The sequence below is a fragment of the Heptranchias perlo genome, chromosome 2, assembly GCF_035084215.1.
Source record: "Heptranchias perlo isolate sHepPer1 chromosome 2, sHepPer1.hap1, whole genome shotgun sequence".
Classification (NCBI taxonomy): Eukaryota; Metazoa; Chordata; class Chondrichthyes; order Hexanchiformes; family Hexanchidae; genus Heptranchias; species Heptranchias perlo.
The window spans coordinates 93,242,684-93,267,371 of NC_090326.1; the positions used below are offsets into that span (position 1 = coordinate 93,242,684).

Below are 24,688 nucleotides of genomic sequence, written 5' to 3' on the forward strand. Positions count from 1 at the left end.
GCCAAGAAAAGAGCATATTACAAGGAAAATATGCATGCCTGATGGAAAAATAATACAAGCAATGGAAATGTTCAAGCCAGTGAAAGAGGAGTACACAGATGGAAAAAGAATACCATACACACTACACAGCATTTTGCTGTGGCTTAAATCTTTCTCCAGCACTTTACACTAAAACACAGAGGTATCTATTTTTCTAAAATATTTTTAAAATGTAATTTGTGTCATTGCAAACGGATTCAAAGGCACTCTAGAACATCATCAAATTCATTGCTCTGATTAACTTTTTAAATGTCATCCAAGACTTTGAGACCAGTGACACCTCAGTTAGGAGTGAATTGGGAAACAAATTGGTCTTGGGCAGTAGCGCAAACCGGGTGAGAGCGAATCAGCTGCCCGTTTTACCCTCCGCCTGTTTTATCCTCCGCCCATTTTACCCTCCGCCCGTTTTATCCTCCGCCTGTTTTACCCTCCGCCCATTTTACCCTCTGCCCGTTTTACCCTCCGGCTGTTTTACCCTCCGCCCGTTTTACCCTCCGCTCAATTTTCTTTTCCAATGCAAAATTGAGCAAGTTTCCTGTTCTTGATTGCTATTCAGTGACCCTTGCTGAAATCTGCCCCTGTGTCAACATAAGGTGAGGATAGGTTTGGGCTTGGTTGTGATGCAATCCACAGCCAATTAATCTGAAAACATTCATTGTCTAGGCTTTCACATAAAGAATGGCCTCAGGTGAAGTACTTGAGGGTGGCTGGAACTTTAGCCCAGCATAAGTCAGTGCCTTTGAAAAAGGAGGTGGGTCACAGAAAGGTGGGGAAAACATATACCATTTACATAACTGTCTGATGCATCTATTGCTATTGAAGGAAGCATTGGGAAGGAAGGAATGGGTAAACACTGTACCAGTGATAAAATAATTCAATTCCCTCATTGACCAAAAGAGAAAGAAAATTGAATATGAAATAAGCACCCTACTGTTGATTGTTTTCTGCTGAATTATACTGGAAATGGTGACATAGCACCTCCGCTACACAGTCAATGAATTGATCTCAATAGCATCGCTGATCTAAGCTGGGTGGAATGCTGAAAAATGTATCAAATTCCACTTAATGTTTAAACACTGCTTAAAGATTTCCTTGTCGCTGTTAACTCTCCAGCAGTGGATCACAGCAACCCAGCATCACTCTCAACAGGGCAACAAAATAAGATTTTAAATATAAATAACATACATCACCACTGCATATAGTGAAGCTAATGCCACGAATGGTACCAAATTACGTCCAGTACATCCAGTCCAGCACATCAAGCGACGTAGCACTTGGGAGCAGCATAATGTAGCACAAGTGTTTCTACCGACTGCTAGATGAATTTTTGCAGAAAGAGTGGAGAAACCCGGGACTTTTCACAGTCAGTGTTTCTGAACAGCTGCAAAAAAGCCATTGTTCATGTTCACCCATGTTGGGGAGCCAATCAAGTGAATGCTTCCATGAAGTTTGAGAATTGGTGACCCAAAAGTAATTCAGAAGTTTTGGGTTGCAGCTCTCTGTTGGTTTGTATATGTGGTAACACTTGTAAACCTAGACCCACACTGATGAAACGTAACACACTGAAAACAGTACAAACTCTTGTTGACTTTCAATGAAATGTTTGTGTAAAGTTCGGACTTTCCCCCTTTAACCAGTGATACTGTCTTTCCTCACCACCAGAGGGCAAACTCTGCTGACGTCCACTGAAAGGTTTCTAATTTGGTGTTATTCTGAAGTGATAACGTGAAGACTCAAAGCTCATTGCAAATGTCATAGCGACATGCGACTGATATTTCAACTGTACCATTATCAAAGGTTTTGGTATTAGGCCTGACAATCATCTGAAACAAGTATCAATGTAGTGTTATATCTTCCTTCCTCACCCTGATAGCATTTTTAAAAAAACACAACGTTAACTCTTTCAATAACTTCAGTTCCTGGAACCCTAATCCACTGTTATCTCCTAAGCAATTGAGAGGTGATATCCTCCAAATTATCATTCACCCTTTCATGTCTAACTGGCAACCACAGCAGGTTAAAAGACAAGTCGCTGTCCAAAGCCACGGAGCTCAATTTCTTTGCAAGCAATGCTTAGCCTCTGTTTTAAAAATAAACATGCCTAGAATTTCTGCAGGGGTACTCCCAATCTCCTGATGTAACTTCAGCTGATGTAACAGTTAAAAATGGCTATTGATGCCAGTTCTTCAGGATTTCATTGTATCATAGTATGTTACAGCACAAAAGGAGACCATTTGGTCCATCGTGCCTGTGCCAGCTCTTTGAACTAGCCATCCAATTAGTCCCAATCCTTTGCTCTTTCCCCATAGCCCTACAAATTTTTTCCCTTCAAGTATTTATCCAATTCTCTTTTGAAAGTTATTATTGAATCTGCTTCCACCACCCTTTCAGGCAGTGCATTCCAGATCTCTCTGCATGAAATGTTTCCTCATGTCGCCTCTGGTTCTTTTGTCAATCATCTTAAATCTGTGTCCTCTGGTTACCGACCCAATGCCCTGAAAACAGTTTCTCCTTATTTACTCTAACAAAACCGTTCATAATTTTGAACACCTCTATCAAATCTCCTCTTAACCTTCCAATCCAAAAGTCTTCTATAGGCATATAAATAGTAAACGGGTGGAAAGAGAAGGCGTGGTGTGATAAGGGACCAAAAAGGAGATCTACGCATGGAGGCAGAGGGCATGGCTGAGGTACTAAATGAGTACTTTGCATTTGCCTTTACAAAAGAAGAAGATGCTGCCCAAGTCACAGTAAAAGAGGAGGTAGTTGAGATACTGGATGGACTAAAAATTGATAAAGAGGAGGTACTAGACAGGCTAGCTGTACTTAAAGTAGATAAGTCACCCAGTCCAGATGGGATGTATCCTAGGGTGCTGAGGGAAGTAAGGGTGGAAATTACAGAGGTGCTGGCCATAATCTTCCAAACATCCTTAGATATGGGGGTGGTGCCAGAGGACTGGAGGATTACAGATGTTCCACCCTTGTTCAAAAAAGCATGTACAGATAAATCCAGCAACTATAGGCCAATCAGTTTAACCTCGGTGGGTGGGGAACCTTTTAGAAACGATAACCGAGGAATAAATTAACAGTCACTTAGACAAGTGTGGATTAATAAAGGAAAGCCAGTATGGATTTATTAAAGGCAAATCGTGTTTAACTAACTTGATTGAGTTTTTTGATGAGGTAACAGAGATGGTTGATAATGGCAATGCGGTTGATGTTGTGCATATGGACTTCCAAAAGGTGCTTGATAAAGTGCCACGTTATAGGCTTGTCAGCAAAATTGAAGCCTGTGGAATAAAAGGGCAGTGACAGCATGGATACAAAATTGGCTGAGTGACAGGAAACAGAGAGTAGCGGTGAACGGTCTTTTCTCAGACTGGAGGAAGGTATACTGTGGTGTTCCCCAGGGGTCAGTATTAGGACCACTGCTTTTTTTGATAAAAATTAATGACTTATACTTGGGTATCCAGGGCAGAATTTCAAAATTTGCAGATGACACAAAACTTGGAAGTGTAGTAAACCGTGAGGAGGATAGTAAGACTTCAAGAGGATATAGACAGGCTGGTGCAATGAGTGGATACGATGAAATTTAACGCAGAGAAATGCGAAGTGATACATTTTGGCAGGAAGGACAAGGAGAGGCAATATAAACTAAATGGTACAATTCTAAAGGGGGTGCAGCAACAGAGAGACCTGGGGGTATATGTGCACAAATCTTTGAAGGTGGCAGGACAGGTTGAGAAAGCGGTTAAAAAAGCATACGGGATCCAGGGGGGCTTTTATAAATAAAGGCATAGGGTACAAAAGCAAGGAAGTTATGATGAACCTTTATAAAACACTGGTTTTGCCACAACTGGAGTATTGTGTCCAATTCTGGGGACTGCACTTTAGGAGGGATGTGAAGGCCTTAGAGAGGGTGCAGAAAAGATTTACTAGAATGGTTCCAGGGATGAGGTAGTTCAGTTACGTGGACAGACTGGAGAAGCTGGGGTTGCTCTCCTTAGAGCAGAAAAGGTTGAGAGGAGATTTGATAGAATGATCAAAATCATGAAGGGTCAAGACAGAGTAGATAGAGAGAAACTGTTCCCATTGGCGGAAGGGTTGAGAACCAGAAGACCCAAATTTAAGGTGATTGGCTAAAAGAACCAAAGGTGACATGAGGAAAAACTTTTTTACGCAGCGAGTAGTTATGATCTGGAATGCGCTGCTTGAAAGCATGGAGGAAGCAGATTCAATCTTGGCTTTCAAAAAGGAATTGGATAAATACCTGAAGGGAAAAAATTTACAGGGCTACGGAGAAAGAGCAGGGAAATGGGACTAACTGGATTGCTCTTACAAAGAGCTGGCACAGGCTCGATTGGCCGAATGGCCTTCTTCTTTGCTGTAACCCTTCTATGATTCTATGATTCTATAAGAAAGTTCTCTTGTATGCATTTCAGGAATTCCTCCCCCTCTTTGTCCTTAACACAGTTACTATCCCAGTCTATATTGGGATAATTGAAGTCCCCCATTATCACTACTCTATTTTTCTTACATGGGAACAACACCACCTGCACGTTCCCCTCCAAGTCACACACCATCCCGACTTGGAAATATATCGCCATTCCTTCATCGTCGCTGGGTCAAAATCCTGGAACTCCCTTCCTAACAGCACTGTGAGAGAACATTCACCACACGGACTGCAGCGGTTCAAGAAGGCGGCTCACCACCATCTTCTCAAGGACAATTAGGGATGGGCAATAAATGCTGGCCTCGCCAGCAACGCCCACATCCCATGAACGAATAAAAAAAAAATTGTGTCGACTAGGCCTTTATTCACTAAAGTTTAGAAGAATGAGAGGTGATCTCATTAAAACATATAAAATTCTGACAGGGCTAGACAGACTGGATGCAGGGAGGATGTTTCCCCTGGCTATGGGGTCTAGAGCGAGCGATCACAGTCTCAGGATACATGGTAGAACATTTAGGACTGAGACAAGGAGAAATTTCTTCACTCAGAGGGTGGTGAACCTGTGGAATTCTCTACCACAGAAGGCTGTGGAAGCCAAGTCACTGAATATATTTAAGGAGAGAGATAGATTTCTAGGCACAAAAGGCATCAAGAGGTATGGGGCGAGCACGGGAATATGGTATTGAGATAGAGGATCAGCCATGATCATATTGAATGGCGGAGCAGGCTCGAAGGGCTGAATGGCCTACTCCTGCTGCTATTTTCTATGTTTCTATGTTTCTAGGAAGTCCTGATGACATCATAAGGTGCTATTTAAATGCAAGTCCTACTAAGCCATTGGAATAGCTGAGAAGTTCTGCTTTTTTTTAGAAAATTGTTGCAGTAAATTCCATTTGTTGGAAAACAAGTTATATTGCATGTTGCAGACATAAATATGTTATTTCCAACTGAGTTTTTGTTCTTGTCTAATTGAATAAATCTGTTGGTGCCATAAATTAAATACAGTTGACTTGGGTATGATGCTTTTTCCCCCCTATGGAGCTGTTCCCAAGAGGCATTCTTAACCCCACTCACAAGGAATTCTATTGTAGCCCATATATCATCTGCCAATTATTGTAAAAGTATAAACTATGTTTAAACAGTCATATGAGCAAAATAGGCATTAAGCCCATTCACTGACTCCGTGTGACATTAATCCACATTCTTGACTTTTACCTGATATTTTATCCCTCCTTTCTTCATTTTGTTCAATACTAAAAAGAGCCTCACTTATCTTTCAGTTTTCAGTCCTGATAAAGGGTCTATGCTTGAGGCATTAACTTTTATTTTCAAATGCTGTGAAACTACTGATTAGTAGCTGGTACTTCCTGTTGGTATTTGAACAAAATCATAATTAAATTTAACAGCTGGAAAATAAGAGTTCTCAGTGGGCTATTCTCCAAAAAAGGAAATTATTTAAAGTAACTTAGCTGGTACAACAATGGCATGACTATAAAGTCCAACAATTCAAGTAAAGTTACTTGGACTTTGTGGCACCAGTAGCAATATTCAGCAGGATCTAACTAAAAAAACTAAATTCAATAGATCAGGTTTTCAACAAGTACTTGAGCGCCTGTTCAAAAAAAGCAGCTGACAGAAACTTGTGGGATGAAATCATGCTGTGAAATATTCACATCCACTATTCTAATGAAGGTGTTAACTTGCTTAAGATAAAACAAGGTAACATCTCCATGACCAAAATAAAGCATTGTTATCATGGTGGATTATTTATTAGATTCTTTAATTCTCACTGCAGTATTCGAGACGGATCAGGTTGCCCAAATTAGATGGATTTAAATGGGCGTTGCTGGCCCTGAAGGTGACAGCTTGCCCCATTTATTACAATGAGGCCCGAGGCCCAATTTCAGGCAAGCCCCATGGTCTTCCGGTTCGGGCCATAACTAATTTAGATGCCTATGTCTTCCCTGGGTGGTCCAATGTTGGTTACTTGTGATCATGTAAGTCCTACTGTCCCTAAAATAAAGACTACAAATAAAGACTACAACAGCAATGTACATTTTTAAGCATTCCTCACATACAGAAAGATTTCTCAGAACACCTTACCAGATGGTGGACAAAAAGCAGAAAGCAGACACTGAGCAAGAGGCAGAAAGTGTTGGGGGGGGGCAGGGGAGGGGGGCAGGGGAGGGGTGCAAAAGCATGGTTGAAGAGTCTTGCCTACAAAACAACTGGATATTCAAGTGTTGGTTGTAAAGCACATTAGGTGTTCCTGAGGATGTGAAAAGCATTATATAAATGCAAGTTCTTCCTCTCTTCTTAAGGATGGTTTTGTAAGCAATGAGGAAGGTGAGAAGGCATGTATGCAGGAGGAGTTCCAGAGGGTGGGTCATAGTGGCTAACGGAGTAGCCACTAATGGTAGGGTACAGTGAAAAAGGGAACAAAGAATAGGTCACTGTCAGAAAGGAGGATATGTGCAGTGATATATGGCTAGAGGAGATTGCTGAAATAGGATGGGATGAAGACATGGAGGTATTTGAAGGTGTGGATGAGGATCTTAAAGTCAATTTGCTAGGGTATAAGGAGTCAGAGAGATTGACTAGAAGGGGTAATGGTGCAGTCGGCTGAGTGTGGATAAGGATCAGGGGGACAGCAAGCAGAGCTTTGGAGTAATCTACACATTTGGAACGATTCTCCATTCTCCAAGCATGCGCCTTCATTTGCTCTCCCCACCTCTCTCGCTCCTCCCGCTTCAGGTGTTCTCTTACCGCATGTGGGGATGAACTAATCACTTTATTTACTGAGCGATAAAAAGTGCATCCCCACATGCGGTAAGAGAACACCTGAAGCGGGAGGAGCGAGAGAGGTGGGGAGAGCAAATGAAGGCGCGTGCTTGGAGAATGGAGAATCGTTCCAAATGTGTAGATTACTCCAAAGCTCTGCTTGCTGTTCCCTGATCCTTATCCACACTCAGCCGACTGCACCATTACCCCTTCTAGTCAATCTCTCTGACTCCTTATACCTTAGCAAATTGACTTTAAGATCCTCATCCACACCTTCAAATACCTCCATGCCTTTATCCCATCCTATTTCAGCAATCATTCAAGACCCTGCTGCCTGTATACCAACTCAGACCAAATCCCGTTCACCATTACCCTTCTGCTCACCTCCCGGTCCGGCAACGCCTCAATTTTAAAATTACCATCCTTGAGTTCAAATCCCTCCATGGCCACGCCCTCTCTATCTCTGTAACCTCCTCTAGCCCTACAACCCTCCGAGATCTCTGCGCTCCTCCAATTCTGGCCTCTTGCACATCCCCGATTTTCATCCCTCCACCATTGAAACCCTCATAAGTGCTTTTGTTACCCCCAGACTTGACTATTCCCATACTCCCCCGACCAGCCTTCAATCCTCCATAAACATCAGCTCATCCAAAACTCTGCTGCCCGTATCCTATCCTGCACTAACTTATGCTCACCCATCATCCCTGTGCTTGCTGACGTACATTGGCTCCTGGCCCCCCAACACGTCAAATTTAAATTTCTCATCCTCATATATAAATCCCTTCATAGCCCCGCCTCTCTCTTTAGGCACCAGCCCTACATCTCTCAGAGAACTCTGCATTCCTCTGATACTGGCCTCTTGTACATCCCCCCTTCCCTTTGCCTCACAATTGGTGGCTGTGCCTTCAGCTGCCTAGGCCCTAAGCTCTGGAATTCTCTCCCTAAACTTCTCCGCCTCTCTACCTCTCTCTGCTCCTTTAAGTTGCTCCTTAAAGCCTACCTCTTTGACCAATCTTTTGGTCACCTGTTCTAATATCTCTTTACGTAGCTCGGTGTCAAATTTTGTCTGCTAATGCTGCTGTGAGGTGCCTTGGGACATTTTTACTACATTAAAGGCACTATATAAATGCAAGTTGTTGTTGTCAAAAACCTTCAGCAGATGATTATTTATTTACTTGTATTTTGTGCATCTCAGGTGCCACTGACCGCCAGAGGTTCACCAACCAATCATGGAATTGTAGAATCATTACAGCACAGGAGGCCATTCGGCCTGTCAAGTCTGTGCCAGCACACTGCAAGAGCAATCCAGCTAGTCCTATTCCCCCTACCCTATCCCCGTAGCCCTGCAATTTTTTTCCCTTCAAATACTTATCCAATTCCTTTTTGAAAGCCACGATTGAATCTGCCTCCACCACCTCCTCAGGCAGTGCATTCCAGATCCTAACCACTTGCTGTGTAAAAAAGTTTTTTCTCAAGTCACCGTTGGTTCTTTTGCAAATCACCTTAAATCTATGTCCTCTGGTTCTTGACCCTTCCACCAATGGGAAGTTTCTCTCTATCTACTCTGTCTAAACCCTTCATGATTTTGAATACCTCATCAAATCTCCTCTCAACCTGCTCTGCTCTATGGAGAACAACACCAGCTTCTCCAGACTATCCACAGAGCTCAGGCTGCAATATCAGAGACAAAAGTGCACAGTAACGTGAGGCAGAGAGATTGATTTTTTACTGCTTTGAATTACAGTTAAATATTTCCCAGTCTTTTATTATTACCATTGCAGCCCAGCTCCTTCCTCCCTGATATGCAACATTGTGCGGGCGCTGTTGCTGCAGATCACGTGACCATTTGTTTATAGGGCGAGTGACCAATGGCGAATCGTTTACTGTTTTTGGGAATTCCGATTGGGTGCCCTTGGAACCAAACGTCACAATGACACCTGAAGTCCCGCCTTCCTGTCCGGAGTCGTCCAATGAGAGCACAGGAATCTTCGGTCCCTATTTACCGTTGGACATGATCGGTATCAATCACCGCTCGCGGCAGCATGAGGATCGTGCGCTCGCTGATGAAGAGCCGGCTCTCGGCCCCGCCGGTCCCCCCGGCCCGGCTCTCGGCCCCGCCGGTCCCCCCGGCCCGGCTCTCGGCCCCGCCGGTCCCCCCGGCATCCCCGGTCCGGCTCTCGGCCCGGCTGGTCCCGGCATCGGCATCCCCGGCCCCCGGGCAGCTCGAACATTTCTCCAAGTTCTCGCCATCGCCGCTCTCCATGAAGCAGTTCCTAGACTTCGGTAAGAAAGAGGCTGGAGCTTCGTGTGTGAAGCGGGGCGAATCCTTCCCCGTGTCCTGTACTCGCCCCTCTCCCGGGCAGATAGGAGAAGGCCCTGCCCCTCAATCTGGGGGAGTGTCCCCATCCCCCGCGCCCTCTCACCGTGCCCCCCGCGCCCTCTCCCCGTGGCCCCAGGTCACCGTGCCCCCCCGCGCCCTCTCCCCGTGGCCCCAGGTCACCGTGCCCCCCCGCGCCCTCTCCCCGTGTCCCCAGGTCACCGTGCCCCCCCGCGCCCTCTCCCCGTGTCCCCAGGTCACCGTGCCCCCCCGCGCCCTCTCCCCGTGTCCCCAGGTCACCGTGCCCCCCCGCGCCCTCTCCCCAGGTCACCGTGCCCCCCCGCGCCCTCTCCCCGTGTCCCCAGGTCACCGTGCCCCCCCGCGCCCTCTCCCCGTGTCCCCAGGTCACCGTGCCCCCCCGCGCCCTCTCCCCAGGTCACCGTGCCCCCCCGCGCCCTCTCCCCGTGTCCCCAGGTCACCGTGCCCCCCCGCGCCCTCTCCCCGTGTCCCCAGGTCACCGTGCCCCCCGCGCCCTCTCCCGTGTCCCCAGGGTCACCGTGCCCCCCGCGCCTCTCCCCGTGTCCCCGGTCACCGTGCCCCCCGCGCCCTCTCCCCGTGTCCCCGGGTCACCGTGCCCCCCGCGCCCTCTCCCCGTGTCCCCGGGTCACCGTGCCCCCCGCGCCCTCTCCCCGTGTCCCCGGGTCACCGTGCCCCCCGCGCCCTCTCCCCGTGTCCCCGGGTCACCGTGCCCCCGCGCCCTCTCCCCGTGTCCCCGGGTCACCGTGCCCCCCGCGCCCTCTCCCCGTGTCCCCGGGTCACCGTGCCCCCCGCGCCCTCTCCCCGTGTCCCCGGGTCACCGTGCCCCCCGCGCCCTCTCCCCGTGTCCCCGGGTCACCGTGCCCCCCGCGCCCTCTCCCCGTGTCCCCGGGTCACCGTGCCCCCCGCGCCCTCTCCCCGTGTCCCCGGGTCACCGTGCCCCCCGCGCCCTCTCCCCGTGTCCCCGGGTCACCGTGCCCCCCGCGCCCTCTCCCCGTGTCCCCGGGTCACCGTGCCCCCCGCGCCCTCTCCCCGTGTCCCCGGGTCACCGTGCCCCCCGCGCCCTCTCCCCGTGTCCCCGGGTCACCGTGCCCCCCCGCGCCCTCTCCCCGTGTCCCCGGGTCACCGTGCCCCCCGCGCCCTCTCCCCGGGTCACCGTGCCCCCCGCGCCCTCTCCCGGGTCACCGTGCCCCCCGCGCCCTCTCCCCGGGTCACCGTGCCCCCCGCGCCCTCTCCCCGGGTCACCGTGCCCCCCGCGCCCTCTCCCCGGGTCACCGTGCCCCCCCGCGCCCTCTCCCGGGTCACCGTGCCCCCCGCGCCCTCTCCCCGGGTCACCGTGCCCCCCGCGCCCTCTCCCCGGGTCACCGTGCCCCCCGCGCCCTCTCCCCGGGTCACCGTGCCCCCCGCGCCCTCTCCCCGGGTCACCGTGCCCCCCGCGCCCTCTCCCCGGGTCACCGTGCCCCCCGCGCCCTCTCCCCGGGTCACCGTGCCCCCCCGCCGCCCTCTCCCCGGGTCACCGTGCCCCCCGCGCCCTCTCCCCGGGTCACCGTGCCCCCCCGCGCCCTCTCCCCGGGTCACCGTGCCCCCCCGCGCCCTCTCCCCGGGTCACCGTGCCCCCCCCCGCCGCCCTCTCCCCGGGTCACCGTGCCCCCCGCGCCCTCTCCCCGGGTCACCGTGCCCCCCGCGCCCTCTCCCCGGGTCACCGTGCCCCCCGCGCCCTCTCCCCGGGTCACCGTGCCCCCCGCGCCCTCTCCCCGGGTCACCGTGCCCCCCGCGCCCTCTCCCCGGGTCACCGTGCCCCCCGCGCCCTCTCCCCGGGTCACCGTGCCCCCCGCGCCCTCTCCCCGGGTCACCGTGCCCCCCCGCGCCCTCTCCCCGGGTCACCGTGCCCCCGCGCCCTCTCCCCGGGTCACCGTGCCCCCCGCGCCCTCTCCCCGGGTCACCGTGCCCCCCGCGCCCTCTCCCCGGGTCACCGTGCCCCCCGCGCCCTCTCCCCGGGTCACCGTGCCCCCCCGCGCCCTCTCCCCGGGTCACCGTGCCCCCCGCGCCCTCTCCCCGGGTCACCGTGCCCCCCGCGCCCTCTCCCCGGGTCACCGTGCCCCCCGCGCCCTCTCCCCGGGTCACCGTGCCCCCCGCGCCCTCTCCCCGGGTCACCGTGCCCCCCGCGCCCTCTCCCCGGGTCACCGTGCCCCCCGCGCCCTCTCCCCGGGTCACCGTGCCCCCCCGCGCCCTCTCCCCCGGGTCACCGTGCCCCCCGCGCCCTCTCCCCGGGTCACCGTGCCCCCCGCGCCCTCTCCCCGGGTCACCGTGCCCCCCGCGCCCTCTCCCCGGGTCACCGTGCCCCCCGCGCCCTCTCCCCGGGTCACCGTGCCCCCCGCGCCCTCTCCCCGGGTCACCGTGCCCCCCGCGCCCTCTCCCCGGGTCACCGTGCCCCCCGCGCCCTCTCCCCGGGTCACCGTGCCCCCCGCGCCCTCTCCCCGGGTCACCGTGCCCCCCGCGCCCTCTCCCCGGGTCACCGTGCCCCCCGCGCCCTCTCCCCGGGTCACCGTGCCCCCCGCGCCCTCTTCCCCGGGTCACCGTGCCCCCCGCGCCCTCTCCCCGGGTCACCGTGCCCCCCGCGCCCTCTCCCCGGGTCACCGTGCCCCCCGCGCCCTCTCCCCGGGTCACCGTGCCCCCCGCGCCCTCTCCCCGGGTCACCGTGCCCCCCGCGCCCTCTCCCCGGGTCACCGTGCCCCCCGCGCCCTCTCCCCGGGTCACCGTGCCCCCCGCGCCCTCTCCCCGGGTCACCGTGCCCCCGCGCCCTCTCCCCGGGTCACCGTGCCCCCCGCGCCCTCTCCCCGGGTCACCGTGCCCCCCGCGCCCTCTCCCCGGGTCACCGTGCCCCCCGCGCCCTCTCCCCGGGTCACCGTGCCCCCCGCGCCCTCTCCCCGGGTCACCGTGCCCCCCGCGCCCTCTCCCCGGGTCACCGTGCCCCCCGCGCCCTCTCCCCGGGTCACCGTGCCCCCCGCGCCCTCTCCCCGGGTCACCGTGCCCCCCGCGCCCTCTCCCCGGGTCACCGTGCCCCCCGCGCCCTCTCCCCGGGTCACCGTGCCCCCCGCGCCCTCTCCCCGGGTCACCGTGCCCCCCGCGCCCTCTCCCCGGGTCACCGTGCCCCCCGCGCCCTCTCCCCGGGTCACCGTGCCCCCCGCGCCCTCTCCCCGGGTCACCGTGCCCCCCGCGCCCTCTCCCCGGGTCACCGTGCCCCCCGCGCCCTCTCCCCGGGTCACCGTGCCCCCCGCGCCCTCTCCCCGGGTCACCGTGCCCCCCGCGCCCTCTCCCCGGGTCACCGTGCCCCCCGCGCCCTCTCCCCGGGTCACCGTGCCCCCCGCGCCCTCTCCCCGGGTCACCGTGCCCCCCGCGCCCTCTCCCCGGGTCACCGTGCCCCCCGCGCCCTCTCCCCGGGTCACCGTGCCCCCCGCGCCCTCTCCCCGGGTCACCGTGCCCCCCGCGCCCTCTCCCCGGGTCACCGTGCCCCCCGCGCCCTCTCCCCGGGTCACCGTGCCCCCCGCGCCCTCTCCCCGGGTCACCGTGCCCCCCGCGCCCTCTCCCCGGGTCACCGTGCCCCCCGCGCCCTCTCCCCGGGTCACCGTGCCCCCCGCGCCCTCTCCCCGGGTCACCGTGCCCCCCGCGCCCTCTCCCCGGGTCACCGTGCCCCCCGCGCCCTCTCCCCGGGTCACCGTGCCCCCCGCGCCCTCTCCCCGGGTCACCGTGCCCCCCGCGCCCTCTCCCCGGGTCACCGTGCCCCCCGCGCCCTCTCCCCGGGTCACCGTGCCCCCCGCGCCCTCTCCCCGGGTCACCGTGCCCCCCGCGCCCTCTCCCCGGGTCACCGTGCCCCCCGCGCCCTCTCCCCGGGTCACCGTGCCCCCCGCGCCCTCTCCCCGGGTCACCGTGCCCCCCGCGCCCTCTCCCCGGGTCACCGTGCCCCCCGCGCCCTCTCCCCGGGTCACCGTGCCCCCCGCGCCCTCTCCCCGGGTCACCGTGCCCCCCGCGCCCTCTCCCCGGGTCACCGTGCCCCCCGCGCCCTCTCCCCGGGTCACCGTGCCCCCCGCGCCCTCTCCCCGGGTCACCGTGCCCCCCGCGCCCTCTCCCCGGGTCACCGTGCCCCCCGCGCCCTCTCCCCGGGTCACCGTGCCCCCCGCGCCCTCTCCCCGGGTCACCGTGCCCCCCGCGCCCTCTCCCCGGGTCACCGTGCCCCCCGCGCCCTCTCCCCGGGTCACCGTGCCCCCCGCGCCCTCTCCCCGGGTCACCGTGCCCCCCCGCGCCCTCTCCCCGGGTCACCGTGCCCCCCGCGCCCTCTCCCCGGGTCACCGTGCCCCCCGCGCCCTCTCCCCGGGTCACCGTGCCCCCCGCGCCCTCTCCCCGGGTCACCGTGCCCCCCGCGCCCTCTCCCCGGGTCACCGTGCCCCCCGCGCCCTCTCCCCGGGTCACCGTGCCCCCCGCGCCCTCTCCCCGGGTCACCGTGCCCCCCGCGCCCTCTCCCCGGGTCACCGTGCCCCCCGCGCCCTCTCCCCGGGTCACCGTGCCCCCCGCGCCCTCTCCCCGGGTCACCGTGCCCCCCGCGCCCTCTCCCCGGGTCACCGTGCCCCCCGCGCCCTCTCCCCGGGTCACCGTGCCCCCCGCGCCCTCTCCCCGGGTCACCGTGCCCCCCGCGCCCTCTCCCCGGGTCACCGTGCCCCCCGCGCCCTCTCCCCGGGTCACCGTGCCCCCCGCGCCCTCTCCCCGGGTCACCGTGCCCCCCGCGCCCTCTCCCCGGGTCACCGTGCCCCCCGCGCCCTCTCCCCGGGTCACCGTGCCCCCCGCGCCCTCTCCCCGGGTCACCGTGCCCCCCGCGCCCTCTCCCCGGGTCACCGTGCCCCCCGCGCCCTCTCCCCGGGTCACCGTGCCCCCCGCGCCCTCTCCCCGGGTCACCGTGCCCCCCGCGCCCTCTCCCCGGGTCACCGTGCCCCCCGCGCCCTCTCCCCGGGTCACCGTGCCCCCCGCGCCCTCTCCCCGGGTCACCGTGCCCCCCGCGCCCTCTCCCCGGGTCACCGTGCCCCCCGCGCCCTCTCCCCGGGTCACCGTGCCCCCCGCGCCCTCTCCCCGGGTCACCGTGCCCCCCGCGCCCTCTCCCCGGGTCACCGTGCCCCCCGCGCCCTCTCCCCGGGTCACCGTGCCCCCCGCGCCCTCTCCCCGGGTCACCGTGCCCCCCGCGCCCTCTCCCCGGGTCACCGTGCCCCCCCGCGCCCTCTCCCCGGGTCACCGTGCCCCCCGCGCCCTCTCCCCGGGTCACCGTGCCCCCCGCGCCCTCTCCCCGGGTCACCGTGCCCCCCGCGCCCTCTCCCCGGGTCACCGTGCCCCCCGCGCCCTCTCCCCGGGTCACCGTGCCCCCCGCGCCCTCTCCCCGGGTCACCGTGCCCCCCGCGCCCTCTCCCCGGGTCACCGTGCCCCCCGCGCCCTCTCCCCGGGTCACCGTGCCCCCCGCGCCCTCTCCCCGGGTCACCGTGCCCCCCGCGCCCTCTCCCCGGGTCACCGTGCCCCCCGCGCCCTCTCCCCGGGTCACCGTGCCCCCCGCGCCCTCTCCCCGGGTCACCGTGCCCCCCGCGCCCTCTCCCCGGGTCACCGTGCCCCCCGCGCCCTCTCCCCGGGTCACCGTGCCCCCCGCGCCCTCTCCCCGGGTCACCGTGCCCCCCGCGCCCTCTCCCCGGGTCACCGTGCCCCCCGCGCCCTCTCCCCGGGTCACCGTGCCCCCCGCGCCCTCTCCCCGGGTCACCGTGCCCCCCGCGCCCTCTCCCCGGGTCACCGTGCCCCCCCGCGCCCTCTCCCCGGGTCACCGTGCCCCCCGCGCCCTCTCCCCGGGTCACCGTGCCCCCCGCGCCCTCTCCCCGGGTCACCGTGCCCCCCGCGCCCTCTCCCCGGGTCACCGTGCCCCCCGCGCCCTCTCCCCGGGTCACCGTGCCCCCCGCGCCCTCTCCCCGGGTCACCGTGCCCCCCGCGCCCTCTCCCCGGGTCACCGTGCCCCCCGCGCCCTCTCCCCCGGGTCACCGTGCCCCCCGCGCCCTCTCCCCGGGTCACCGTGCCCCCCGCGCCCTCTCCCCGGGTCACCGTGCCCCCCGCGCCCTCTCCCCGGGTCACCGTGCCCCCCGCGCCCTCTCCCCGGGTCACCGTGCCCCCCGCGCCCTCTCCCCGGGTCACCGTGCCCCCCCGCGCCCTCTCCCCGGGTCACCGTGCCCCCCGCGCCCTCTCCCCGGGTCACCGTGCCCCCCGCGCCCTCTCCCCGGGTCACCGTGCCCCCCGCGCCCTCTCCCCGGGTCACCGTGCCCCCCGCGCCCTCTCCCCGGGTCACCGTGCCCCCCGCGCCCTCTCCCCGGGTCACCGTGCCCCCCGCGCCCTCTCCCCGGGTCACCGTGCCCCCCGCGCCCTCTCCCCGGGTCACCGTGCCCCCCGCGCCCTCTCCCCGGGTCACCGTGCCCCCCGCGCCCTCTCCCCGGGTCACCGTGCCCCCCGCGCCCTCTCCCCGGGTCACCGTGCCCCCCGCGCCCTCTCCCCGGGTCACCGTGCCCCCCGCGCCCTCTCCCCGGGTCACCGTGCCCCCCGCGCCCTCTCCCCGGGTCACCGTCCCGTGCCCCCCGCGCCCTCTCCCCGGGTCACCGTGCCCCCCGCGCCCTCTCCCCCGGGTCACCGTGCCCCCCGCGCCCTCTCCCCGGGTCACCGTGCCCCCCGCGCCCTCTCCCCGGGTCACCGTGCCCCCCGCGCCCTCTCCCCGGGTCACCGTGCCCCCCGCGCCCTCTCCCCGGGTCACCGTGCCCCCCGCGCCCTCTCCCCGGGTCACCGTGCCCCCCGCGCCCTCTCCCCGGGTCACCGTGCCCCCCGCGCCCTCTCCCCGGGTCACCGTGCCCCCCGCGCCCTCTCCCCGGGTCACCGTGCCCCCCGCGCCCTCTCCCCGGGTCACCGTGCCCCCCGCGCCCTCTCCCCGGGTCACCGTGCCCCCCGCGCCCTCTCCCCGGGTCACCGTGCCCCCCGCGCCCTCTCCCCGGGTCACCGTGCCCCCCGCGCCCTCTCCCCGGGTCACCGTGCCCCCCGCGCCCTCTCCCCGGGTCACCGTGCCCCCCGCGCCCTCTCCCCGGGTCACCGTGCCCCCCGCGCCCTCTCCCCGGGTCACCGTGCCCCCCGCGCCCTCTCCCCGTGTCCCCAGGTCACCGTGCCCCCCATGTCCCCCGCGCCCTCTGCCCGTGTCCCCAGGTCACCGTGCCCCCCATGTCCCCCGCGCCCTCTCCCCGTGCCCCCACAGAGGAGGTGTTTCTGTGTCCTGGACTTGTCTCTCTCTCTACGGGTTTCCCATCCTCTGCACCCGCCACTCACCCGAGGAGGCCCTCTTACCTTATATCCACCGCTATCTGGGAATGGGGGTAAGGTTCCTGCACCTGGCCATCTCCCATGAGGGGGGGTCCCTGCCTCCTCTATTCACCGATCTCCCAGGAGTGTGTCCCTGCCCAACTCCCCATGGAGGGTTCCTGTGTCTTATCCCCAGGGGCCCATGTATCCTGCACCCATCCCTCTCCACAGGGTGTTCCTGGGCCTTGCAACCGCCCATCTCCCTGGATGTGGTCCCCGTGCCTGGGTAGTGGGGGTTGTGCCCTTTAACTTCCCTTCTCCCCAGTGGGTCCTTGTGTGAATCTCTCCACCCTGTGTATTTCTTTTTTTCCCTGATTGCTTCTGCCTACGAGAAATGTCAGCCCTACCATTTTTAGGAGGAAATTCTGTTCAGTAGAGAAAACTAATCCAGGCAGTGATGTCAATCTTTGCTGGAGACTTCATTCATTGTTTTACTTATTGATTTTTTGGCTATTTTGTCTAATGTTTTGGCTTTCGTAGTTGCTACTGATCATAAACATGGTTCTTCCAAGCTTTTGAATAGGAAGCTTTAATCGCAATTCTATTAATTGTTTTGCAACAAAAATAAGCCCCTAGTATAAGATCAATGTCACAAGCAAGAAAGGTGGCCATTGCCAGATACTATAACACAGTGATTTAATAAGCTTGAGTTTATTTTTGGGTATTTGGAAATTCCTAAAAATTTGGAAATTCCTAAAAGTTTTGAAATACAATGTTGCATTGTGTATAAAATAAGCAATTTACTGTGACAGTAATATAAGATTCATTGTTCATGTTTGTATGCTGACGGTGGTATGTTCTACTCTTTCTTTGAAAGTGATGTACAGCTCCGTGCTCTTTGCATGCTTGGCTGCAGCTGGAGCCATATTTAGCTGAACTCAAAGCAAAAGTCAATCCTGAACTATTATTACAAGCAATGCATATCTACCTTGTTCTCAGCACTGTCACAATGTTAAACAGCATAAGACTCTTCAAGAAGGAAAGTCTGAAGATCTTTACATGTCTTATTTTCTGAATCATCTGACATCATGTTCCTATCTGCTTCAAACAAACATAGTTTAAGGATTAAAAATAAAAATCCGTTAAGTCACTACTATTTAAAAGTTACCTTGGGGAAGTGGAGCATCCAGCAGTTCTCCCCTTGAGTATGTTAGTGTTTAAAAAGTCAGTTCAGATTATTTTTTTTAAAGGTTATATTTTAATAGATGCCCTCCCATCGATGGATCAGGAGACAGGAACAGATTTTTGTTTGTTGAGTCTTTCCAAGCCTGTTGGATTACTGAAATCAGAGTGAAGGGGTTTTAATGCACGTGCATTGGTGTTTTCCAGTATACATCTTTAATTGCGCTAGTGGTGCGAGCAGTACAACTGGAACATGTTCCAAGCTGCCTCGTTTGTGGAATAAGTCTAATGTAGATGAGTGTTGTATACAAGACAGGTTTTAGTTATCTCAATGTTTAAATGCGTTCTTGAACATGTGCCTCTGCATTCTTTGTGTATCACTCTGTGGCTAATATAGCAAGGTTATCATGCTCCAATGTAGTGTAAGAATGCTTGGCAGAACACTTGTTGTTACATTTAAGCTTATCAATAAAGTTGAGAGTATTTTATATAGGACCAATTTTTTTTATCTTTCCCTTTGCCTCTCTTGTATTTTAAGAGAAGCCTTGATTACAGGACAATCTGTACGGTATTTTTGATCAAAGCATTTTGGTGCAGACTTGAGTAGTACTTTTTCTCTTAGGTTCCACAAATGGTTGTGAGAAGACCTCCTTTGCATTTCTACGACAAGAACTTCCAGTACGGCTTTCGAATATCATGAAGGAAATTAACCTGCTTCCGGACAATTTGCTGGGAACTCCTTCTGTTCAAATTGTTCAAAGCTGGTGAGTGATGAGAAAAAGAGAGTAGAGAAAAATGTTTTTATGAGCTGTATGTTTAGATTTTTGTATCCTGCGTGGAGGTTGAACTTGTATAACAATCTCTTGTAGAAAGGATTGGCATTTGTCAGCAGTATCCTTCTGATGCTCTGTTTGGTTCCTTACAGCATAAGTTACTGTTTCTTGATAATTAATTGAGCTTTGTTATAGGTGTAATATCTGTATTTTAATCACTTTAGTTGTTTTTCTGTCAGGATATAATGAAAATCACTCCCAGCACTATTTTCTGCGACCATCTTTAACGGATTATCAGGGAATAGCAAAAACACAACGGGCCCGATATTAGGAGGGAGGCGGGTTGCCAGCGGGGGGTCGACTGGGTGCGTGGGTAACCTGCCCAGTGAAATCGGTGGGTTCCCCACGCGATCGCAAGTAAATTGAAGTCACTTACCTTGGCTTCCGGGTTTTGCGCTGGAAAGCTGCGCAGCGGGCGGACTGTGCACCGCATCATAAGCTGTCAGCTGGAGGAGCCCTGATGCTGCAGAAAGGAGCCAAAATTACAGCATGGAGCAGCCCAGGGGAAAGGCTGCTCCCAGGTTTAATGATGCCTTATTCCAGATCCAACTGGATGGGGTGAGGAGGAGGGGGAAGACAGAGATCTTCCACCACGAAGGCCTGGCTCGAGGTGGCAGAGGAGGTCACCAGCACCACCAACATATCACGCACCTGCATACAGTGCAGGAGGCGCTTCAATGACCTAACTAGGTCAGCCGAAGTGAGTACTCTTACTCATTCCCCCCCCACCCCACATCTTCTGCACTGCCAATACTACTATCACATCACTCTTCACACCCATTCAAAGCTCATCCTCATCTTACCTGCACTTACTCACCTCGCCAGTACTCATCCCACCACAACCACTCAATCCAGACCTCATACAATCTCCTGGCTCTATCTCATACTCTCCCTCTGATGCATCTCTTTTACGGTCAGCGTCACCCAACCTGCCACTACCTGTGTTGCAGTCACAGGGCATGCATCACGTATGTGTAGTAGGAAGCGTAAGGCAAACATGTCGTGAGCATGAAGGGGATGCACAAGGGTGTTTGACGGTTTGTCATGGTTTTTTATTATATTTTAATTTCTGATCAACTCATTATATAATATATTGTCACCACTACTGCCACGTCTTGGCCATTCTTGACCGGCTTGTGCAATAATGCCCTTTCCTGAGGATCACCATGAAGACCCACACCTGATGCCACCCATTGTGTCACTGCAGATTGGGTGTAGGTGTATTTGCAGGGCTTTTTTGTGCAGACGACTGAGACGCCGGCGATGTCCCCAGTGGCACCCTGGAAGGATCCGGAGGAGAAGTTGCTGAGGGCAGTGGTGACTTTGACAGCGACAGGTAAGAAGATGGTGCTCAGGCCAGCCGGGAGCAGCTTGGCATGAAGGAGGCTGCAGATGTCCACGACTACATGTCGAGTGACTCTGAGCCTCCATGTGCACTGCTCCTCGGAGAGGTCCAGGAAGCAGCCTCGATCTGTAGACCCTGTGGCGAGGGTAGTGCCCCCTGCAACGCATCTCTCTCTGCGGTTGCCCTCCCTCCTGCTGTGCAGGTGGATGTGTCACAGCAATGTGTTGTGGAGCTCCATGTGTCAGAGGTGGCTGGCAAGGCTGGTGATGCTGTTCGTCCTCCGAGGAGGTCACGACTGCAGCTATGGCGGCCCCCATCCGGAAGACATACGTTTGAGGGGGTCCGCAAGGTAGGTAAATGTGTCTGCACACCGGAGTTGAGGTTGCAAGTTGGTGAATTTTAGTGTTAGGAGAAGGGTGGTGGAGGCCAAACTTTGTCCAAAGTGACAGAGTGGCCTCCTGCAATGAGTGAGGGTCTTTTTCCGCACCCCCCCCCCCCCCCCCAATCAAATGGACCTTTGCAGCTCCCACAGGTTGGTGGCTGCAACACGTCTATTTCAACTGGGAGTGTTTCCCCCAGTACAGGATACACGCTCAGTTTGGATGAAAATCCCACCCCTCCTGAAATATCCTCCAAATCAGGTCTGCTAATGACCTGAAGTATCAAAATAATTGGTTTAATTGGCATCCCGTCGGCTTTAATTGGCGGTGGGAGTCATGCATGCGGGGGCTGTGCGTGCATCAAAGCGCATCATTGGGGAACCTGGAAGTGGGCGGGTTGGAGCTGGACCCGCCCCGGGAATCCCGAATTATCACAGCCCACCCCCCACCACGAACGCACTCGTTCGGCCATCCTAAAATCGACCCCAATATCTCAATTCCTAAATTTTTAATTTGATGTAAACATTTTTTCTATTGTTCGTTGCATTTTAAGAAGTTGCCTCTGTGGTCAGTAAATTTGGTTGTTGCAGGGAGCCGTTGATGATGGATGTCACGAGAGTACTCCGATGTTAAGGATTCCTGCTCATTCTGTGGTAGGTATAACAGTGGGGAGTGATTTATGCTAATTTTATAGTATTCCTAGAGGAGCTGATTGACAGCTAGATGTTAACAGCATTTTTTTCTCTTAAATATTTTTGCTATTGTCAAAAGACATTAATTAAATGTAAAAGGAAAATAAATGTTTCAGTTGACTTGTGAAGATCACCCAAAAAGTATCCTAATTGTATTAAAGAAAATCTTGACTGTAGTAGCTGCACAAGATGGTGAGATACAGAAAAAAAGATAAAACTGATGGGGAGCCTAGCAGAGTGTGAGGAATTCTTTGTTCCGTAGGCAGTGAATGTGGTGGCAAAGTAACTAATATTTCACCTTTCTGGCATGAAAAAGATACTGAGGTATTGAACTTTGAAATTTACATGATTATAGTTGAATTTTAGATGTCTCGTGGTTAAACTTCATGAGTCAGTGAGTGAAATTTTACCATTGTGTAGCATTGCTAAGATCTTAGCATAATGCTTAGTATTGCTGCTGAGTCTGCAAACATTTGAAACTTCCCCTATTAGTATGAGACTACTAGACTTGGCTGTAAAACAAATCAATTCCCCCCAATACCTCTTTGGGGAAATTGATATGTTAATGACATGTAGACTTTCTTTGAATGCTGCAGTAGCCTTTACATCAAAATAGCAAATGTCAAGTAGTACAAAATGGCATTTTAAGAAGAAAGCAGCAGTTAAGTAGGACATTCCACCATCTCAAGAAAAGACCACCACTGAGCTGCCCACCAAAACTCTGACTTCTGCTGCTGAACCACAATAAGTTAAATAGAAATGTTTTATGCAATATAAACTGAAAAAGAAATACGGTGCTTCGTAGCTACATGTGCATACTCTGACAGTTAAATGCAAAGTTTGCATAAACATTCCCAAATTGTCAAGATCTGTTGCTCTTGCTTTGCTGTTTATTGCTTTTAGCACAGGTCCAACGTTGAGCTTCGGTAGTACAGTTATATATGTGTATTAGTAGAAAACTGCTGCACTGTGCTGGAAAGACCCAGTTTTTTCAAATTGGTTAGAATGGCTGAGCAGGGAATGGGAGGAGACATTAATAGGACTGCTTGTACTGGACTTGACCTTCCTGATTTTCACATCACATGAAGAGCACCATGGCATTTTATTTTTCTCCTGGCTGTTGCTGATCTAAGAGGAAATGTCTTAGAGGAGGCAGTGGGGTCAGGCCACTCAGGAAGTCATGAGTTTACAGTCTAATGTTATCCTGTAATTGATAGTGGCCTTTTATGTTTATGAAACTGGCTTTAGCTTGTAGAAAGGGAATTCAGGAAAATATACAAACTGATATTAAAAATATTTTTTAGAAATATTAGCTATATTCCACAGTAATTTGTAAAATAGCACAGTGGAAGAAGTGCAGATCTTGAATTGTTAAAATATGTTTAATTCAAAACAAGAAGCTAATAAAGCAAGTAACATGAGGACCAGATTGCTCCATTTTATATACTTTTTAAAAGTATTTTTCAGTCAAAAATAAATACTGAGAAAATGGTAGCCACTTTTACCCAATTTACTGTTCTAAATTTATTATTAAAAATAGCACAATCTGATTAGCTGATCAGGGGCCAATAGTCACAGAAATTACATATATTCTGAGGACTTAACATTACCCTTCCCTAGCAATTCAGTTCTCTCATTATTTCAACTTTTGAGAGCAGAACAGTCTCCATTCTAGTTGTGTAGAACTACTTTTAAACATCGGTGCACACCTTTTTAATGTTGCATGTAATCACAAATTGATCTAGAAATGATCTCCCTATGGTAAATGTGAATACCTGAGTGGGCATGCGTCATATTTTTGCTACATACCTGAAATCAGACAGCTTTTTAACTTGTTTAAATTTTTTTAAAAAAAACTGGCAATACAGCAGGGTGACCTTTTGATTTCCGCAGGTTGCAAAAAGCTGACTGTTCATCCACGCTTCTCAGTTAGTAGAACTTATGTCGAAACTACAGCACAGAAACGGGCCATTGGCCCAACTGGTCTATGCCGGTGTTTATGTTCCATATGAGCCTCCTCCCTCCCTACCCGAACGGGATACCCTTCTATTCCTTTTTCCCGAGTGCTTATCTAGCTTCCCCTTAAATGCATCTATGTTATTTGCCTCTTCTACTCCTTTGGTAGTGAGTTCCATATTCTTACTACTCTTTGGGTAAAGATGTTTCTCCTGAATTCCCTATTGGATTTATTCGCAACTATTTTATATTTATGACCACTAGTTTTGGATTCCCCCACAAGTGGAAACATTTTCTCTACGTTTACCCTATCAAACCCTATCATTATCTTAAAGTCCTCTATCAGGTCACCCCTCAGCCTTCTCTTTATTTCTAGAGAAAAGAGCCCCAGTCTGTTCAGCCTTTCCTGATAAAGAATATTCTCTCAGTTCTGGTATCATCCTTGTGAATCTTATTTGCACTCTCTCCAATGCCTCTACATCCTTTCTGTAATATGTAGACCAGAACTGTGCACAATACAAGTGTGGTCTAATCAAGGTTCTGTACAAGTTTAATGTAATGTCTTTGCTTTTCAATTCTATCCCTCTAGAAATGAACCCCTGTGCTTGATTTGACTTATATATGGCCTTATTAACCTGCGTGGCTACTTTTAGTGATTTGTATATCTATACCCTTAGATCCATTTGCTCCTCTATCCCATTTAGACTCTTATTATCCAAGCAGTATGTGGCTTCCTTATTCTTCCTACCAAAATGCACCACCACACACTTATCTATATTGAAATTCATTTGCCAATTATATGCCCATTCTGCAAGATTATCAATGTCATAGGAACATAGGAACAGGAGTAGGCCATTCAGCCCCTCGTGCCTGCTCCGCCATTTGATAAGATCGTGGCTGATCTGTGATCTAACTCCATATACCCGTCTTTGGCTCATATCCCTTAATACCTTTGATTGCCAAAAAGCTATCTATCTCTGATTTAAATTTAGTAATTGAGCTAGTATCAATTGCCGTTTGCGGAAGAGAGTTCCAAACTTCTACCACCCTTTGTGTGTAGAAATGTTTTCTAATCTCGCTCCTGAAAGATCTGGCTCTAATTTTTAGACTCTGCCCCCTACTCTTAGAATCCCCAACCAGCGGAAATAGTTTCTCTATCCACCCTATCCGTTTCCCTTAATATCTTATAAACTTCGATCAGATCACCCCATAACCTTCGAAACTCCAGAGAATACAACCCCAATTTGTGTAATCTCTCCTCGTAACTTAACCCTTGACGTCTGGGTATCATTCTAGTAAACCTACGCTGCACTCCCTCCAAGGC

The 24,688-nt window shown here is 54.9% G+C and overlaps 1 protein-coding gene across 4 annotated transcripts in view; it reads left to right on the forward strand.

The window, feature by feature from the left end:
- The first annotated feature begins 9,295 nt into the window (after window positions 1-9,295).
- The window catches only part of pdk4 (pyruvate dehydrogenase kinase, isozyme 4), an 85,197-nt gene continuing 69,804 nt past the window's right edge, over window positions 9,296-24,688 (forward strand). For all 4 annotated transcript variants that reach the window (XR_010966987.1, XR_010966985.1, XR_010966986.1 and 1 more), the window contains exons 1-2: window positions 9,296-9,556; window positions 18,781-18,922. Coding sequence is in view for 1 of the 4 variants with exons in the window: in XM_068004265.1 (XP_067860366.1) it covers window positions 9,316-9,556; window positions 18,781-18,922 (383 nt within the window). In the remaining 3 variants the exon portion in view is untranslated. The remainder of the gene's footprint in view (window positions 9,557-18,780; window positions 18,923-24,688) is intronic.